Source organism: Chenopodium album, chromosome 10 (genome assembly GCF_948465745.1).
Source record: "Chenopodium album chromosome 10, dcCheAlbu1.1, whole genome shotgun sequence".
NCBI lineage: Eukaryota > Viridiplantae > Streptophyta > Magnoliopsida > Caryophyllales > Amaranthaceae > Chenopodium > Chenopodium album.
The window spans coordinates 33,219,672-33,241,274 of record NC_137843.1 but is presented as its reverse complement, the minus strand read 5'-3'; the positions used below and the strand labels follow the sequence as shown (position 1 = coordinate 33,241,274).

Below are 21,603 nucleotides of genomic sequence, written 5' to 3'. Positions count from 1 at the left end.
TTAGTTGAATCGTACTCTACGATTTTTCATAGTAACAAAATCATCAATCAAAGATTCAACACTAAAATCTACAACAATCTCTTTTTCTATGTATAAAACAAAAACATCTCTAAGAAAATCATCCTCCATTTTACTCCTTAGTTGAGTTTTGACGATATTCATTGCAGAAAAGGCACGCTCACAAGTTGCTGTAGAGACAGGAAGAGTAAGCACAAGACGAATCAATCGATCAACAAGAGGATATGTAGATGATTTCCCTGTAGTAGTTAACTCTTGGCAAAGATGTGATAAGGTAGATAACTTATCAAATTGCATATGTACACGAATATCCAAGTAAAAATGTTGCAACTCACATTCAAGTTGATATTTTTCTTGTTCAGAGAAGTCTTCAGGGTAATGCTGTTGCACCAAGTGGCATATTTTATCAACATCAAAAGACTTAAAAGAGTCTTTAGGATCCAATGTTGCACTCAATATAAGAAGGTCAATCATTTGTTCACCAAACCTATTATTAATTTCTTATAGTTGAGAATCTAAAGCTGCAATAAACAAATCAACTCAATAATGATGCTCTATTGTTATTTTTCCACCTTGACGAGAACGACCTTTACCTGCTGTGTAAAGAGTAGTCATAACATTAACTATATTTTGACCACACTGTTGTAGAGCTTCGCATAAATTAGTGGTCACCCCTAAAAGTTCCCTCATCAAGTGTAAAATTAAAATGAATTGAAAGGACATTAATGTATCATAAGCAGCATCACATTGGCACGTTGTTTGGATTTTCCTTCTTTAATAATGGATAGAAGAACAGTACCTGTAGAAGCAAATGTCCTTACTAAATTGTTGATTAAATTCAAATGAGATGTTCATCGAGTATCAACAGCACGCTGCAAGTTCCCCAATTTGATTCATTCCTCACCCAGTTTGAACCTAGTCATTAGCAATCTTGTTTGCTAAATCAGCTTTTTGTGCAGCTTGTTCGAAGATGCATCCACTATATTGACTATTATTTCCAATTTAGTGAAAAATTGTTGTATGGGAATCACTTCTTTTGAAGCTCCAACCAAAGCTAATTGAAGCCGATGAGCAAAACAATGAACATAGTATGCATAGGGTGAATCTTTCAATATTAAAGCTTTCAAACCATTAAATTCCCCTCTCATATTAGAAGCTCTGTCATATCCTTGACCACGAATATTTTTTAGGTTCAAGTTATGATAAGACAAAACTTTATATAATTCTTGTTGCAAGGTCAATGATGAAGTGTTTTCCACATGAACAAGATCAAAAAATCGTTCTTTAAAAATTCCATCAGGATCAACAAACTTTAAAACAATTGCCATTTGTTCTCTTAATGCTCTATCTTGGGATTCATCAAGGATGAAACAAAATTTTGATTCTCCAATTTCCTTTCTTATTTTATCTTGCACTTTTTTCGCAAAAATTTGCAAAATCTCCTTTTGAATTGTGGACGACGTATATGAAGCATTCCCTAAAAATAGTAGTGTTAGTTAAATAATGTATGGGAGCATTGAATAAAAATACAAATCCTCTAAAAAAATTTATAATGAGTACCTGGAGCATTTTGCAAAACGACTTTGTTCACATCTTTGTTGTATGAGGCTATAAACTTTATTAGCTCAAGAAAGTTTCCTTGATTCTTAGAGTTTACACTTTCATCATGGCCTCTAAATGGACAATTTTGCAATACTAGCCAACGAACTGCATCAATTGAAGTTTTTAATCGCAACTTGTTATTCCTAATCTCTTCTTCTGTCTGCCCTAAAAGTGCTGGTTCAATATGTTGATTTATATTCAACAAGTCATCACACGCCTTTTGATTCTTATTGTGTTGGGAATTTGGACCTTTTCCCATATGATTCAAAAAGGAACAACTCTTTCCACTATTCATTTTTTTCAAATTAGTAAACCCGTCATGGGTAAAACATCCGGTTGCTTTATTTGTAAAAAGAAAGCATGGAAAACAGAATGCAGCATCTCTTGATGGAGAATATTCTAACCAAGGAAATTGTTTAAACCACGTTGATTGAAATGAACGACGATGATTTTCTTACCCAGAATAGGGATAATCATCTTGAATGGGTTGAAACGCTTTTAGTCTTAGATACTCCCTCCTTATTTGCTCACGCTCATTGGGATGATAGTCACTAATTTGTTTGCGTAGTCTGGGATCACGCTCAAGAGTACATGAGGTATTTATATCGTATGTTTCAACTCTTGAAACCTTTTGAGGGTTATCAGTTTCGGGAATTGAAGTATTAGATCTTTTTTGCCCCTCAAAACTTGTGTTTTGCTTATTATCATCACTCAAATTACTTTCGGGATTCAAATTTGCCTTTGAAGTGGAACCCTCTTCTTATTGATTATTAACTTTTTTGTAAAATAAACCTAGCAGTTTTGATTTCATGATTTAACCTATATAAATACAAAAACAATTATCAAATTAAGTAGCTTATAACCCTAAAATTTAATCTAATGGTCCATTCAATAAATTAAAAATTAGCCAAAATTATTAAATAAATCAACATATTAACCAAGTTAACAACTAATCATAATCATGTAAATAACAATAAGAAATTTATTAATTAAATGAAATTACATAATCTAAAAAATTAATAAGAAAATTTTTAAAAATACCTGTTTTGGTTGAACAATAGTAATTGATGAATCTCAATTCTGAAAATATGAGTGCCGAATCACGTCATTTAGTGTATTTGGAGGTTTAATGTTTGGGCTTTATTATCAAATCCAAGCCCACATTGAATAAGAAGCTTCATTTAAAAAACCAAGTAAGTGATGGGATTCGAACGCAGCCATCTTGGGAAAAAGGATCATTACCCAACCAACATGACAAGCCTTATTTGTTGTAGTATAGATGACTTTAATACTATATAACAATTTTGGGGGGGCTAAGAGTTATGAAACAAGGGCCGCAAATTTGGGCCGGGGAGGCCGGGCCTCCACTAACCCCCCTGGTCCCTTCACCCTTGGTTACAAGTGTAACATTCAAACCAGAACGTCTAAACGTGAACTCTCCATTCTCAAACGGAAAGAGAATGAAGGTTTCACCACTTATCAGAACAGGTGGAGGGAAACGGTTGCACTCTTGATAGATTCCCCCAAATAAAGAGAGATGGTTCGCTTCTTGATCAAGAACCTAACTTACAAGTACAAGCAATACCTTAGGTTCTTTCCTTTAAATACTTTCGAACCTGTATCTGATATTGGCATCAATATCGAGGATGAACTAATAAAATTTGCTGGTAGTAACAACAATAACACTTGGAAAAACAAGAAGAACGACCTTCCTTCCTCTTTGTCTTCTAAGCCCAAAGGTACTCCCTACAATGCATGCCAGGTCGATCTTAATAAAGTGTTAGCTCTTGATGCTCCATTGCCCAAGAAAAGGAGATCATACACTCCTTTAGGAATGACTTATGATGCCGCCTTTGATTGCCTTTACGGTTAAGGCTTGATCACACCTATTGGTCCATTTCCAGAGCCAAAACCTGAAGAAAGGAGCGCCAAGTGGAATCCCAATTCCCACCACAAGTTCCATCAAGGAAGAGGCTACACTACTTAGCAATGTCGGAGTTTGAAGGAAATTCGAATAAAAACTCAAACAAAAATCACAAAAATCGAATAAAAAACGAAACAAAACCACAAAAATAGAAAATAAACAAAAACAAACAAAAATTTCTTAAAAATCACTACACCTTTCCCAATATTTCTTCCTCTTTGGATTTATATGGTCAAATTCGACCATAAAAACTCCAGATCCGGAATTTTTGTCGTATTTGACCATGAAACCCATAAGTCGTTTGTTGAAGAAAAACTCTTTTCCATAATTTGTTTGTTAACAAAAATTCCGGACACTAAAACTCAAGATCTAAAAGAATGAAGAAAAAAAGAGATCGAAAAAGGAAGGTCGTGTGATGCGAACAGAGAAATGAGAATAAAGAGAAGAAGGAGGAAGGAAAGAGGAAGGAGTTTTGAAAGAGAAGGAGGAATGAAAGAAAAGGAGGAGGAACGTGAGAAAGGAAAGAGTAGAAAGAGAAAGGACAGAGAAAAGAAAGAGGGAGGGATGAGCGGCGTTGAGTGATAAAAATTAGGGTTTAGGAGTTTGGGGTCTCTCTTTATTTCCTAGTTACGCCCAAAGGGGCATTTGTCTTTGAAAGCTTGAAAGCTGGCCTCTAAGGTAATTATATCCTTGACAGCCATGTGTGTTTCAATTGGGTTGGTGATGGACGACCCTTTGACCGTCTCTTGGGCTTCATAGTCGGCGTCCGCCTGATCGGAGCCTGATGCTTCAGATCTTTATCGTTAGGCGACTTCCTCGCCGTCCTCCGGATCTGGTTCGTTTTGATTAGGAGCAGAGACGGACTCTTCACCGGCTAACTCCTCTGAGACCTCATCACTGGGAGTGGTGGGCGCACTCGAAGGAGAACATGTTTGCTCATCCGACCCTTCATACTCCCCATCCGGAGTGATCTCGTCAGCCAGCACTTCCAAAGTGTGCCACCTCTTTGGCTTGGTAGCCGTCTGTGTTTACCCTAACCATTGTTCTTCATAGACACAGAGATGGTGGGATTTAAGGATGAGCAAACCAGGTCGATACATCCAGAGACGGCACCCCCATGCCAGTCCTAGACTAAGCCGTACTAGGAGAACGGGTGACTACGGTCCTAGGCTGTACCGTGTGTGTTGGTGGGGAATCCATTAATTGAAAACTAAATATATACGCAAACGAAAATTTTTTGAAAGAGTTAAGAAGAGGAGAGATGGTTACTTAAATGTAGTTTGCTGAAAAGTCTCAAGCGCAGACCGGTTGTGTTAATGAAAATGCAGACGAAAAATTTCATGAAAGCTTCTACAGGCGGTGATCATAGTCTCTCTCTCTAGAAATTCTCTCTCTTTCTCTCACTAGACTTATGAAAATTTCAAAGATGAGAGAGGATAGGAGGGGTAAAAGCTTATTTATAGAGGGGTAAAATGGGGGTCATCCCTGTAATTTTCTTAGAAGGTGAACAGTAATAACTTTCCACCAACCCCAGAATGACGCGTGTCACAGGTGCCACGTAGCACACCTTGTCACCCCTGTGTGGGGCAAATGTTTTAGGTAAATATACCCTTGCTACGTGGCCCAATTAGAGAGGGACACGTGTCATCCCTGGACAAGTTCAACATGGACCACTCACTAGTTGACACGTGGAACCCTCAGATGGCAAAGGAAATTGCTGCCTTCAAGGCCCAATTCCCAAGAACGCCGCAAAACGGCGCAGCCCAAGGCCTAATAAAGGGCACATTTCCAACGACCCTATAAATAGGGAGATTTCCCCCATTTTTGGGACACATTCATTCACATCATTTATTACAACCTACCTGAATTTTCTTACATCAGAGAAAACACCTGATCTTGGAATCCGAGAAGATCTCAATTTTACCTTTTCCGCACTTTTTTACAATCTTCAAACACGTTCTAACTTGATCGTAGGACGCGGAGCTCCTACCAGCCAGAGTCTCCGTTGTTTTTCTGGTACAGAGAGCGGGAATCCAGACTTAGTGACGTAACTCTCCCGAGGGACCAGAAGAACCCCAAAACAAAAGTGATGGACAAAAGCCGATCATTACTACAATCATTCGGCAAATCGGCATTTGTGAATCTTAAAGTAGGTGGAGTCCACAATCTTGTAATTGGAATTTTCCCATCATCAATCAATTGTTGGACAGCATGTTTAAGATCACTACAAACATTTGTATTGTGCCCATAGTCATGACAATAGTTACAATTTTTTCCCATGTCAGCCCCAAGAGTCGGCATAGTGTAGTTATTATGCTTTGATTTCAGGGAACCTTGCAATATCAACCGATGATATATAGCACTTAGTGATTCACACCTCCTAGATTATATTTGGCGGATGGAACCCCAACGACCTCCTCCACTACACATTTGTGCTCCTGTGTCCATATGTCGGTCTCTAAACAAGTGAACTGCAATTTGATTAACAAGAACATGGTTAAGAAAAAATGCCTTCAAGGTATAGAGGGGTGTAACACTTTCTTTTGAAAAGAACATTTACTCACATATTATCTTATCAATAGTGATTGAAACATTCTTTAAATTTACAAGATTTTAATGAAAGATTTTTGGCATTGCTTAAATTCCACCACATAAAGTGTTTGTTAGTCTCGGAAAGTTAAACTCTCTTGAGATCACATGAGGAAATGTCTTAAGCTAACTCTCGGTTTATTATTGGGTCCGTAAATATTCTTTCTAACAAAAACGGTTTCACTTTTAAACACAAAAAAGATGAGTTTTAGGTAAAAATGAAAAAAGAAGAAAAACACTCATGACAACAAAAATGACCGCAAAGACTTCATGTATGTATTGATGCACATGTTTCTTAATCTAAAGGGAAATCCGTTTTGAGGAAATTATAAACTAAGTGGTCACGTATCACTTCCAACTGTGAACATCGAGGGTGGACATTCCTAATAGAGCCGATTGCAATAGTGCACGGATGTAGATTTACACCCTTAATTCATTAATTTTTTTGTCTAAATCTGACCTTACCAATAGGCACAGGTGTCGGCCTAAAAGAGAAAAGGAAAATAAGGCTCATGCTCATGACAATTGATGAATGACCACACACACAACATGCTTATAAGCACATTTAAACCATTTAACAATGCAATTTCAGGTTTAAATCACTAAACACTTTATTAAAAAAATATATATATATTCCCCAGTGGAGTCGCCAGACATTGGTACCTATTTTTTAGTGGACAAATTAGTCTATAGAGGTTCCACTTAAACTAAATTTTTATGGTTTAAACGAAGATAAGAAATAACAATAATACTTGAAATTAAAATATTTTTTGTGGTTTTTTTAAAGGAATTAGAGATAATAATAATAATAAAAGTAAAAATAACAAGTTCACTAGATGGTGCTTTTATAAGTTAAGAACATAAAAGTAAATCTAAATTAGAGAGATTTTAACTAAAGCAAAAGATTAGAGGAGAATTTTTTAGAGAGAATTTTTAGAGAGAGAATTAGTAGGGATTTTTTTGGTGTCATGAAATGAGAAAATAAGGGGTGTATTTATAGGAAAATAAAGGGGTTAATTTGTAAAAAAAAAAAAAAGTAAATAAAAGATAATTCAAGGATTTAAATTTTTAAACATCAAGATTTTGGCAATAATGAAAATCTTGAGATTAAATTCTTTTGTTTTTCATGTAACTAACTAATTAATCAGTTCACAACACTTAAACTAATAATATAAAGAAAACTGTAGCTAAATCCAACTCTAATTATCATATAATGAAAAGGTTCTAAAATGCCAGGGTACTACAAAAAGAAAAATATAGAACCAAGTCATGTTAAAACTCAAAAATACTCATGTGGTATACGTATGACATAGTATCTTAACCAATTAAGTGATTAATCATGAATCTCTTAATTCATTATACTCACCAAGTTACTAAAACAACACTTATAAAATAAACATCTCTTTAAGATGTCAGCTCTGAAAATTATTAAAAGACATAAGGTTATAATACTAGTAGGGTCAGACAAAATATTTTAAGAGCTTATATATAATAAAAAAATATAAAATAAAAAATAAAAAAAAAACAACTTTTGCCCTTATTAGACAATACATATAAATTTACAAAATGACATCTAATCATACCACAAAATCTTATACGCACGAGTATTACAAACAATGACCCTTACTAAAAAATGAAGTATAAAGTAATGTAAATTATATAAAGTCATACAACATAGAATTTATGTGGTCAAAGTAAAAATATACCATGTAAAATCACACAACATAGAGTTGACATGGTTAAGAGTAAAAATTATTCCCTTAACCGTACAACCTTAAAAAGTATAAACTTTTAACCTGTCATATCATATTAAAACACAAATTTACATTTATCATGGTCGTATTATTCACTATCAATCAAAAAACAATTTGATAAAAGATACAAAACTAGATCAAAATAACATAAAAGCGAATAAAAAAAATATCTAAATTCACGCTGACGACGCAGAATATATAACTAATCATAATGGTGCATATTGTTTTAAATAGTGGCAAATAGTGTTTGAATAGTGTCGAAGAGTGTTTTGAATAGTAATATGCAATATGTGATGCGTATGAAATCCAGGTTTTTCAATTACCGTTAGATAATTATTGGTACAGTTGGTTTAAATTGAAATTTATCGGATACCATATTACCCGTGGAGATAAAAAAAAAAGGTAGCATTATTTCACTATTGACAATTGTACATCAAAATTGACAAAAGAATACAAAACTAGACTGAAATAAGCTACACATAAAAAAAAGTAAGATGAATAAAAAATAAAAAATAAAAGAAAAAATTGGAAAAGGAAAAAGAAAAAGGAAAACAAGAAAAAAAAAACAAAAGAAGTTCCATAACATTATGTCTACGCTGTAATGGTGTTCACACAAAACAACAAAAAAAAGAAAAAATAGCAAAACTACAAGATCCGTATACTACACTGCATCCACAGTAACTTATAACAAGAAAGTGAATATAATTGTTTCACTATAATTACTAAAATACAAGTTGCATTATTTCATTATACGCGTAACATTCTAACTATCAAGTTCCCACTGTCCCGCAAATCGCTCACGTCTATATATCTTTCATGTTAGATAAATATTGGTACAACTTGGCCCGAATTGAAATTAATCGGATCCAATTAATATAAATTGAGGGAAGATAAAAAATAAAAAAAAAAAAAAAAAAAAAAAAAGGTAATATTATTTTAGTCCGCGGCTCATAGTGGTAAAATGTATACATTCAAGGAGGTCCCTTTAGTACTATGATGTGTAGTACTTTGTTTTTAGGTGTGGCAAACTTTATTACAGGAAAAAGAATATTTGTCATTTCCCTACCTTTATTGGGAATTAGTCTTTGGAGTAGTGGACTTTATAGGTAAGCTCACCAAATAAATTGGGTATTGCACAAGTCGTAAAAATTACTAGATAAAAAAAGGGTTAAACAATACTTGTTTATAAACAAATGACATTTTCCCTAACGAGACAAAGTGTTGTACGTTTAAATATAAGATGGTCATATGTAAATGTATAAAAGTACGATATAATATACAAACTTTTTTACTATAAAAAGAAGATTACTCTTATCCAAATCTCCACTTGCCATTTATTTCATAGCTCCTTCTATCTCCCTCCTTACCCGGAACAATCAAGCAAAACCACCATTAATTTCGGCCTCCATATTCCAAAATAACCAAGAAGATCAAACTGTCTTCACCTTCGAAGAAGACATGATAATGATACGAATGTACTTCATGTACATTGTGGGGCTAGTGTTCCTCCTAATGGCTGCATTAATTTACTTGTTAATTAGCAAGTGAAGCCCGAAATTACTTCGGTGGAGCAGGGTAAAAATGCATGTGGTGTTAATTGTATTTCAAAGTTTTGTAATTTAATAATTTAGAAGTACATATTGTAACATGTATTTCGGAAATTATGAATAAAAAATTTTATTTTTACTCGTTTTTTTTCCTTTTAGTTAGCTTAAAAATTGTCATTACGTTTATAAAAATATTTTAGCATATACTTGTGTTATTACCACATAATTAAAAAAAACATAGCAAAATAATGATAATTGTTGTAAAAATTATAAAAATAATAATATTAATGATATCAATATAATAATCACAATAGTAAGATCAAAATTTGGTGTCTACAGTTTCTACATCCTTCCCTAACTAGAATGTCCAAGACTAACCTAGAACATTCTAGAACGTAATACACTTATTTATATTAATAGAAGACCCTAGACACTTATACTATGTACAAGATAACCCTTGAATATTCTAGAGACATCCCCACTAGAATACTCCTTCAAAAGAAGCTTTTAGAGAAACCCGAAACTTTCTAGAAGCATCTCACACTTTTCGGATTTCCCACTGCCCAAACTCATACTTCGAGACCTCCTCTTGGAAAACCAACACCACCATGGTCTTCCTTGGGAAAAAATATGGTGAACCCCCAAATTTGAGCCCATTTGGAGCCCATTAACCCGTCTAAATGACCCATTATTGTGTTATTGTCAAATGGGTGTTTACTAGTTTTACAAGGCTAAAGCAATATAAAGCTCTTTAGGGGGAAGTGCTTAGCTGAGCACCAAGGCAAGCCCCCTAGCCCTGATTGTTGTCTTGCTGCCTAGTGACCCTCTTGACGCTCATCCTTGGTAAAGGACACGACCCGTGACAATTTGTTCGCTTCGTCTCCTCATTAAAAAAATTTCTATCCTTCTCTTGACTCTTGATTATGGCATCAAAATTAGCCATTAATGAGCTAATTGGAGGAGCCTCAAGTTGAAAAAGTTATTGAGGTGGAGGAAGTTGGGGGTTGATTGAAACCCGAGGCCTATTGGTTTGGGCATAGCGAGTAGCATGTTGAGTCATATTGCCTCCGGTGCCTTGGTTAGGAACATTCATTTGTTGATTATTCTCCATATTAGTTTGATCACCAAAACCATGGTTTTGATGGTCATAGTAGCGAAAGCTATGTTGTTGATTTTGATTACCATAGCCTCTTTGGTTAGGGTAGCATCTTCTATTGTGATTAGAAGGGACTCCCCCGCCATGGTATTGGTTATCAAAACCACCACCACTTAGGTTTCAACCATGGTTCTAATTTTGATTCCAATTTCCCAATGTGATTGAGGTTCGGCCTCATGTTCCCGATGTTCCTTATGCGAGGATTGTAATTCATAACATTCACATGTTCAACATTGTAAGGAGGGTTTGCCCATCGTAGGGGATCCTTCTCCTCTATACCCATGGCCCTTCAAAAGCCTAGGACTTTACACTTTTTAGGGTGTTTTTGGATTTGAATTCCTGACTGTTTGGAAGACCTTTGAATTAGAGTTGATCCTATCATTATGTTTTTTTGTAAGAAACTAGTAAGGACTCGCCAATGAGTTTTAGGAAAACTCATAAACCTCGTTCATGCCTTTCTCCCAATTAGGGTTCAAGGGATATTTAGCATGAATCATAAGTTTACCCCATGCCCTAATTGGTCTACGTGTACCAGAAATGAGTTCGGGAGCGAGGGTACTAAATTAACGTTCCCTTTAGAGGGAATCGCTATTTTAGCCCTAGTGCGACCTCTACTAGCTCTTCCTTTTTCACAATTTCATTACCAAACAATATATGCAACATGGCTCCTAAAAAACTAAGTTAGTTGATTTTATTTACAAGCATTAAGTTACGTAGGAATTACATTGCAAAAGTCGTTATTCTTTTGTTATTCTAATTCGTGAAAAGACAAGAAATAAACAATATTCTCCTTGACTTAGGTGATAAAACAATCAATTAATTATTCAAATTCTAGTCTTGATTAACACAAGAATGCTACGTGAACTAAATTAATTAAAAAAAATTTAAAGTGATCAAACAACACTATTTATTCAATTAAATTTATTTAAACAAGAAAAGAAAAGTGATTTATCTAAGTGCTCAGAAAACTAACCGTTCTTTTTTTATCCTAAATCTCCGTTTAATTCTTTTATTGACTTTCTTTCTTCTTCGTACCTCCAAGGAATTTAATGGATTCAATTAGGGTTTGAAAGTATTTAGGAAGAGAGAAGAAAAGTAGTATGATAATAAGAGAAATAGAGAGATTAAAGATTCAATAATACTAGGGTTTAGAATTCTGATTTTTCGGGTCCTCTTTAGGGTTGAACAAAGACCCCTATTTATAAGCATAAGAATCAGTTTTAGGGACTTAGAGCCGCGGCGTCAGGTGGCGCGCGCAACTAGGAGTCGCACAGGGTGTTGCGCGCATCTCAATGACTTGCGCTCGCCAGGATTGCGCAACTCGCTAAGTTGCGCTCGGTGCGGTTTGCCTTATACGAAAACGGGTTTTTAAAACTTCCATAACTTTTGATTGCAAATTCGGATTAAGAAGTGTGAGATATAATTGGAAATCTATGAATTTCTACTTTCCAATGCCTTTAGAATTCGTTTAAAATATTTTATGGATCAAATGATATGGCCGTTGGAGTACAAGGGTGTCAGTTTTAGGGCCTGGTTTAGTGTTTTGATCATTACTTCTTCGTTTTAACTCGGAATTGGGATTATAATATACCGTTGGAAATCTCTTTGAAATAGATATCAATCTATATAGTCCTTGCATAGAAATTTGATGGTTGGTTTATCTGATTGGCTCAGTTTTTAACAATGTAATATCCATAGGATCTAATCATTGCATTTGACTTACTTCATAATTTAGGTCTGTTATTAATCAAGTTTAAACATGTATGAGCACGTTTTAGGCCTAATTAGTAGTCGGACAAGGCTCTCAGGTAAATTGGTCTCAAATGTGGGTTTTAACTTACTTCATAATGCATTTCGTAGTCCATAAACACTTTAACTTTGATCTAGCATGAAGAACGAGTTTTTGTAACATCATCGCATTACCTGTCGGGACAGGAATCCAAAAGTAGGTGTCTAAAAACATCATTTCCATTCTCATTCTCAAGGGAAGGGGATTGGGAAACATCAAGAAACATGCAATCTCGTGACTTATACTAGTAGAAAAACTGCTATTTGTAACTGACGAAATTGACTTTTAGTAACTGGCATTCTTGGTTGCTATTGCCACGTTACAACTAGTGAAAATTTTTTGTAACTGGCTAATGTTAGTTGCTAATAATGTATTATTCATAACCAGCTTAACCTAACGCTAGCGGGCAGTTACAAAAGTCTATTTTCCAAGTTAGAAAGCATACTATTCGTAACTGGCATTAAGTTACGCCGGTTACAAATAGAGTATTATTGGTAACTGGCATAGCCTAATGCCAGTTACGAATAGTTTATTTTATAAAACAAAATAAAATAAAATGGAAGCAGTAGCAAATTACTCATTGAGAGTTACCTATCCTTCCAAGTGCACCTTAAGAAAAGCAGAAAAAACACAAGTTAGAAGTAGGATAGAAAATGAATAAACTAAAATTACTAAAAGCCCTTCCTAAAAGAAAAGTTTCTAACTATAGAATATAAAAGCCCTTCCTAAAAGAAAAGAGTGATAAGATATGTGAAATGAACTAAATAAAATCGGGTAATTATTTATAAAATTACTGAAACAAAATAATTTGAGAATGTCTTGTAGAAATCATCCTCTCTAAACCTCGTTAATCCTTTTAACGAGCTTGATATATTATAGACCCTTGCATCCAAACCCACCTCGCAAATGGTCATCTCATCGACCATTTTCAAATAATTTGTGGTTATAGGATATCTCAATAAAACATACAAAGAGAAAAAAGCTTATGCCATGTTAGAAAAAGGAAACCAATAAGATTGGATAGAGGAAAAAATATATATAAAAAGGTGACTGATAGCACCTGCTAGTTCAACCTTACAGTTTTAGCAAAAATTAGAGCTGCACAACTAAAAATAACTAATAGTGCATATAAGTAATTTCACGAACTTTAACTGAAGTGCTAAAGTTAATGAATAAACATTATGCGGCAAATTTGTTCATATCAACTGAAAATATATAAATAAAATCCAGACTTAATTAGTAAAGCTTTTGATTGAAATAGGACGTAAACTATATCACCATACTACTACCAAAAACAATGCAATATATAAATCATTGCTAATGAAAATTGCATGCACAATGACACAATAATAAGGACAAGGCTTCGTGAGCCTAAACCAAAATTAAAATCAACAAAAGCATGATAAGAACATAAACCAAAGTTTTAAGACAACTCAAAAGCATTATATAATCTTGAAGTGATAAAGTAACTTGAGAGACATGATTTACTGATAACCAATAGATACAAGTCTCAAAACTTTAGTAAAATGCTAAATTCAGGATTTCCTTAACAAGCATCTTATAAGTTTGGTACTTGCAACTAATACGGCACACATATAAGCCTCAAATAAACATACTTCGTGCAAGTATAAGCCAATGCTTTGTAGTAATAAACTTCGGGATTTCAATTGTTACAGCCTTCAACATAACTTTAAGTCTTTTGAAAGCACAAATCCACACTATTTTGAAACTATTTTTTTAATCTTATAGAGGATATAAAAGACAAAGATAGTGCTAACCCAAGGAATTTTTATAATCTGGACTACTTGCAAGTAGAAGTGATTTGGCTTTCATCATTACTCAACATCGGATACTCAAGACTCTAAACGACACAACAAGCCAATCCCCTATAGTAATCCAACAAATTTTAGGTTTTCAATTCTCACAACCTTCAACACAATTCTTATTGATTTTGCAATTTCCAAAAGAAATTTGCTTGACAACATACCTTCAAACTAAAAGTTAAAAGAACATAATAAGCCAATCCATTATAGCACTCGTAAAGTCGCAATACGAATTAATCAAAGAGTTCTGCCAAACATTACTAAACTCAAAATCGTGCTTCAAACACAAATCAATAAAAGGCCAAATTTTCATCATTGAATTGAAAAGTAGCAAAAATTAAACATAACAATGTATATAAACAATCTGTAAGATCTTTAATATTAATCAACCAAACTCATATCAGACCATAAATTGACAATTCTCAGTTTGAAGAAAAAAATTGAAGCCAAAAATGAAATTTTATACCTCAATATCATCGACATTAAGAGAAATGATATAATTAAAGATGAGTAGAGAATACCCCATTAGCATAAGTTAGACTAACATAAAATTTCAGCATACAAAATGATTCAAATTAACTAGTATCAAAAGTCCAATTTAATAACGTAATTGATATGAATTTACCCCAATTTTCATACCTAAATACCTGAAACACAATAAAATCATCCAAAATTGGATATTGTTAATAAAAATTGAGACTTGGAAGAAAATATACCTGCAAACCACTACCAATCATGCAAATAATAGTTGATCTTGGGATTTTCGACGCAAAAAACTGCTTGCCATGGATTAATAGCTTTAGAGATGAGAGAAAAACAAATGGGAGTTCTACAGAGAGGAGGGAGAGAGAATGGGAAACCGAAAAAAAAAGGGTAGAGACAAGTCGTGGTTACAGATTGAAGATGAAAATAAAAAGGGGTAACTGCTAATATAGAGTTGGTTTGTTTACTCGTATTAAAATTTACCAAGGGCCATTAGCAACTGGCCTCGTTAATGTCCCCTACAACTAATAAAGTCAATAAAGTTTGACCGGCTATTTGTAACCGGCCTTTTTTACGTCCGTTACTAATGTTTGGTCAAACTATCATTGACTAGGTTTTTGTAACTGGCCTTAGTTACGCCAGTTACTAATGTTAATGTATTCGTAACGCACACTAGTTATGTCAGTTACAAATCCACTTATAGTAACTAACGTAATGTATTTTGGTTACAAATAGGGAGTTACTCTTAAGGTTTTTTCTACTAGTACGATCATGATCATAACTACCACAAACATCACAAAACACACAACCGGCAGACATAGAATGTAGCTAGAATTGTTAGAAATCATACCTTTGCCTCCCTTGGTTGAAGAGAAGGTATTACCTTGTGGATTTGATCTCTCTTTCCTTAGGTCATCCATATTCTTGGCCATTTTGGAGATTTGGGTAGTGAGATTTGTGATTGCATTGGCTTGCTCCAAAGAGTAGATTGTGCCCTTGCTTGAGGTAGCCTCTCTATCACCTTCATACCAATCTTTATAATGCCTCGCAGCCTCCTTTGTGATCTCTTCCACTTCGTCCTCTCCTTTTTCATGATAAGAACGCCGACTCCGACATATAGACTTGTTATTCCTTAAAGTGTGAATGAGTTGATACTTAGGGATCCCATGATGTGGACATTGACGTTGCAGCTCTTTGCATCGTTCCCAAGCCACACTTAAGGACTCCCCACCCTTTTGGCGAAAGCCTTGAATCAAGGATTGAGCCTCGGCGGTTTTCTTATGGTTGTAAAATAGCCTGAAGATTTAAAAATGCTTAAGTGACTTGGTCCCATGTTGTGAGAGAATTGGGAAGCACCTCCTTCTCTAGCCACTCCAAACCTTTCCCAATTAAAGAGAATAGGAATTTTTTTGAGTCAAATGTATTCTTAAGTCACTCCATTGACTTTTATCGTATCACAATACTTCTCAAATTCTTATAGATGCTCATGAGGACTCTACAACATCCCACCCAATAATTTCTTCCTAACTTATCAAGGTAATTGAATTGGTCTTGATTTCAAAGTTGTTGGCTTGAGGAGTAGGAGCTAGAATCCCACTTTGTGCTCTGAAGGCTTCAGGAGCCCCTAGATGTTTCAAAGGTGTATTTTCTCCTATCTTTTTAGAACGATCTTCATAAAAATTGAAATCGGAAAAGGGATTGATATCCAAATGCGATGAAGAAGACGAATTATAGATATCCTTTTCCTCCTCACTGAAAGAAGTTGGAGGAGTTAGTGTCTAGTCCACCCCTTTAGAAGGTGTATGACTATTGGATTTGAGTCTTCTACAACGTTCTCTTACTTCTCTTCGCAACAAACTCAAGGATCGTTCTAACTCAGGGTCAATAGGAACCAAGGACCTTGAGCGAGTATGCCCCTTGTGCAAACAACAAAGCTAAGAAAAATGTGAGCACTGACGATGCAAGCAACAAGTATTAACTAAACAAACTAATAAAAGTAAGATAGTCTCAATAAGATAATGAAATAGTAATGTAACGAAAGTCGTCTCCTCGGCGTGCCAATTTGATAAGGGAATAAATAAGTCATTACTAACTATCCCTAAATCAAAAAGAATTTATAACCTAAGCTAACCAAACACGAGTATTAGGCCAGCAAAGGGGTCGAACCACATGGAGATGCTAAAACACTACAATCACTACCAACAACTAATCTAGCTCGGGATAAGGAATAAGTAATCTAAAGTCACTAAATAAATCAAGAAATGAAATAAACTAGAATCAAGATAAATAAAGCAATAAAGAAAATGGTTTAGGTATAGCATTCACTCAAGCATGATCAAGCATGAAATTGAATTGAAATGTGAACTAAGCAACTCATGTCAATGATTTAAAGCACAATCTAGCTACCTATCAGAGCTAGATAGTTGAATTCTCAACTCAAGCGCTAGCTTACACTATCGTCATAAGCTATGTGAATCAAGGTGCAATTTAAACAAATCAATGGACATTCCTAGATTACACTATCGTCATAAACTAGTTCAATCCACCTAACTAAAATAATTAATTGGCCACTTAAATGAAATAATTGGTATAACATAGAAAACAAAGCATTATAATCACAACCCAATCAATTCCTAACCTTAAAACATGCTCAAGATCCAGCTACACCACCACTATCCCCTTAGTTAGGGAACTACTTAATAAACATGCAAATAAGAAGACTAATCAATAAATCAACAAGTATCAACATGACTAACAAGAAAATAAATAAATAAAGCAAATAAATAGAGAGTTAAGGAGAAGCAATTACTAATAAAGCTTCATTATCTTCAAAAAGGTTGATTACAAATCATCCAAGATCAAAAGATTAGTGCTTCTTGTTTTGGGTGTTTTCTAGTTCCTCAAGAGAGTTACATCACCAAAACTGGTCCAGCGCACTCTGTACTTGCAAAACACAAAGACTCCGGTTGGTAGGAACTCCGCCTCCGACGATCAAGTTAGTATTGGTCGTGGAAGATGAAAAGGTGCGGATAGGTAAAAATTAAATCTTATCAGATTCCGAGATTAGGGTTTTCTCTGATGTAAGAGAATGTAGGTATGTTGCAATAATTGAATCTGTCCCAAAAATGGGGGAAATCTCCCTATTTATAGGGTCATTGGAAAAAGTGCCCTTTCTTAGGTTATTCTGACCTAAGTTTGGTGGGATGCGCCGTATTACGGCTTTCTTGGGATTTGGGCTAGGAAGGCAGCCTTTTCTCCCAATTGTTTGGAACGACACGTGTCATGAAGTAATTGATCCATTTGTACCTTTCATGGGTTGACACATGTCACCTTCTGATAGGGCCACGCGTCTTGGGTAATTTTACCCAAAACATTTGCCCCTCACAGATGTGACGTGGCGTGCCACGGGGCATCTGTGACATTTGTCACTCATGCATTGGGGTATCAGTTTTACTGTTCACCCCTCTGGGAAAATTACGGGATTTGCCCCATAATTTACCCTTTATAAATGTAAATTTTTCCCCTCATTTTTCGCATATTCACGAAAAATATTAAGAGAATCTGAGAGAATCTTTGAATTTTTCAAAGAGAATCTCTTATCTGCCATTTGCTTTCATTCCGTCTGCTATAACCAGCTTAACCAGTCTTCAACATTACCTTCACATACGGTAACCGTCTATTCTTTCTCACTCTTTACATTTTGTTTTCCGCCTGTGCTTGCATCTTTACATAAATGGTTTCACAATCACACCCGGCACGGCCTAGGATAGCTGTCAGCAGGTCACCTAGGATGGCTAAATCTAGGACTAGGGGTGCCGCCTGCCCCATTCTCCACACGTCCCCAAATCCGACCGTCTCTGTGTCTGTGCAGGACACTATGACCAGAACTAAAAGGACAGCCCAGACGTCTAGTGATGAGGAGGTTGAAGGTCCAATTAGGGTGCCTCGAAACGAAGTCTTTGACCATCCACCCGGCACCTCAAAAACACCGGGTGACTCCATCCTAGACGAATCAGAGGAGAGCCCTGATGATAGTGCGTCCGAATCTAAGTAAGGGTCATCCCAGACGGACGCTTCCTCAAGCAGCTTGAATGCTGAAGAGAGGCCACTTGAGACGAATGAGGAATCCAAAAGTCAAGATTCCCTGGCCGGCTCTAAGGGAGAGGTCGCCTCTATCGAAAAGGGTCAAGAAGAGACATCCTCCTCCCTGCAAGAAAAGTTCACACCCTACTTCACCCATATCTCCGCAGCTATACAAAGGAACATGTGGAAGAATTTTGAAGACTTCCGGTCCACCTATGTCATGGGGGCCGGCTGTGAAGTACCTGTCCCTACTCTAAATGACATTGTTGTCAAGCTGCCTAGCCAAAGTTATGGGGACTCAGGCTTCGGATGCTATGAGGCATCCATAAAGGCGAGCCTGAGGTTCTCGGACGAGTACCGCTTGGGGGTGTGGAAACTAGCCCCCAACTCTTGGGTGAACATATTGTGGTATGTTGCCAGCTGTAGGTTGTTAGGGGTTGAACCTGGTTTTGAGGCGTTTGCTGATGAGTGTCATTTATGGAACTCTTAGGCTAGGTTTTCTTTATAGTTTTATTCACATTTTTAGTCCTTTTTGCCGTGTTTTTACATAATAAAGCTTGCTTTGCGTGTTTGTGAGTAAGTTTAGAGAAATGCATGCTTTTAATGGTTTTCTTGTCATTTTGTTCATTTCTCAACTATATTTCTCTTGATTATTTGTTTCCTTGATTTGTTTTGTAGGTATATTGAGTTTCCCGAGGTATGATCACCAACGAGAAAGCTTGAGCGCATTCAAGAAAGTTGATGGAGCAAAGTTTGGGATTCCGAAAACGCAATTCAAGCTAGCTCCGCGAGCTCGAAAGATTTGGAAGTTATGCTTTGGCTTAAGGCATTCAAATGCTTGGAAGATAAAGGAGTTGCCCTTCTCACGAGCATCGCCTTGAGTGCACCAATGATAGGGATGCTCGGGAGCGCGGAGATTGATCAAGCAAGCGAAGGAGGCAAGGCCACGAGCACCGAGCAAGGGTGCGTGCGCGCAGACCCAACTGTGCGCGCGCGCGTCCTGGTGGTGCGCGCGCGCACCAGGCGCCCTGCCCCCTTCGCCCTTTTCTTCTATTTATACCCTTAAACTTTTCCATTTTGGGAGGACGACTAATTTGTACTTGACATATATTTTTCCAGAATTAGTAGAAAGAGAAGCTTAAGATTACTTGATTGTACTTGATTTGATCTTGGATTTCAACTTGATCTTGGATTTATTCTTCTCATTAATGAAAGTTTGTAAGATTTCTTTCCTTTGAATTTACTTTTATTGCAATTTCCTTTAATTTTTGAATGTTTGATTTGAATTTCTTTCTTTGCTTTAGAATTTGTTGAGAGATTGAATTCCTTCTTGATTAAACTTGAAATGAATATGATTTTGATTGAATTTCTTTTGTTCCTCATTTTCACCATGATTAGTGAGTAGATTAGCTGCTAGGGAGAAGAGGAAGCATGCTAGATTGTTGATTTTTGCTAGTTGATGATCCTTGAAATATTGAATTATTGCAATTAAATTGGTTGACATGGTTGTGCATGTGATTAATTAGACTAGGAGTGATTAACCTATAAGATTAATCTAGATTGCATTGCAAATTTCAATGACATGAACCCTTGATTTGAGAATTGCTTTAATTAATTGAATTTGATTGTGATTTTCCTAGTTAGCCATTCATAGTGAACCCTAGCTTTGCTTATAGGAGATAGCTCTTGAATTCCTTTGATTGCAACTATTGTTTGTCCTTTGCAACGTTTGAATTGATTGAGTGATCCTTCAATTAGCATAATCATTGAGCTTGCATGTGGAACCTATATCCCTAGTGTTTAGTATATTGAATTTCTCGATTTATCAAGTTTTCTCGATACCTTAGTTACCAACCGCATCTTCCCACAATCTTCGAAGTAGCTTGACCTAAGCTATAGCTTGCACCTACTCATTCCTTTGGGTTCGACCCTTGACTTACCATATACTCGTATTTGGTTGGTTGAGTGTTTATAAATTTTCTTTGGCTCTAGGAAAGGGTAGAAAACGACCTACTTTTCCCTACGTCATTTGCCTCCATGCATTATTTAAGCAAAGCCCCCAAGTAAGCTGGTCCCGGCTGGTATACTTTAACAAGCAACAAGGGATTCATGATGACTCTTGGGAAATAGTCTAAGTGGAAAGATTGGAGGAATAATTTCTAGATCGTTTCTTCTCCGGATACCACTCGGAACAAGAAGTTCAATTCTTGGAATCAGAATCCAAATCTTCTAGGCTAAAAGGCAATCCTCCCGCCTATGCCTGACGAAGGCTGGGATCAAATTCTGACGCCTGGCCTTTTCAAAGTGGAGATTAAGACTATAGAAGGAGGGACTGAGAGAGAGATTGTCCCTAACAGTTATATCCCTAGATTCGAATGGCTTAGGTACCCCTTCTTCCTTGCCGCTTGTGGCCCGAGCTCAGAAAAAGGAAGAGGTGGGTGGCCGGATGAGTGTTTTATAGATCATTTTTCATTTTATTTGTTTGTTTTACTAACTATACATTTGGCCGTTTTGCAGAGGAAGCTATGCCTCAGCTAGATCCAAACAAGAAGCCCAGCAACTCAGCATCCGCCTACTGTCAGATGATCCAGCAGATGAGCCAGATCTTCAAAAAGGATTATCTAGAGCATGTAAGCTCTCATACACCCGTCAATTTGACTCAACTTAATTGTTTTGTTTATTTCTAAGTGTTGGGATTTTAATAGGACGGATCTGTCAATCCGCCAGTGCCGTTAGCTATAAACGAGAGGCCCCCCAAGCGATCGTCTACTGGAGAGGGGCAGACGCCCTAAAAGCAAAGGAAGACAATTTCTCACAAGCCGTCTACGAGCAAGT

The 21,603-nt window shown here is 36.0% G+C and overlaps 2 protein-coding genes and 1 non-coding gene across 3 annotated transcripts; 1 reads left to right on the top strand and 2 right to left on the bottom strand.

Moving 5' to 3' along the window:
* On the bottom strand, positions 1–492 carry LOC145565149 (uncharacterized). The gene has a single exon (XM_081625238.1). It carries the CDS (start codon positions 490–492, stop codon positions 1–3), a length of 492 nt encoding a protein of 163 aa, XP_081481364.1.
* A 464-nt stretch (positions 493–956) lies between these two features.
* LOC145565148 (uncharacterized) lies at positions 957–1,915 on the bottom strand. Its single transcript, XM_081625237.1, has 2 exons — positions 1,579–1,915; positions 957–1,495 (listed from the first exon to the last, which is right to left on the bottom strand). Exons 1-2 carry the CDS (start codon positions 1,913–1,915, stop codon positions 957–959), a joined length of 876 nt encoding a protein of 291 aa, XP_081481363.1.
* Positions 1,916–15,846: 13,931 nt separating this feature from the next.
* Positions 15,847–15,952, top strand: LOC145565882 (small nucleolar RNA R71). The gene has a single exon (XR_014095244.1). It is a non-coding gene; the product is annotated as a small nucleolar RNA R71 (small nucleolar RNA).
* Positions 15,953–21,603: the final 5,651 nt, after the last annotated feature.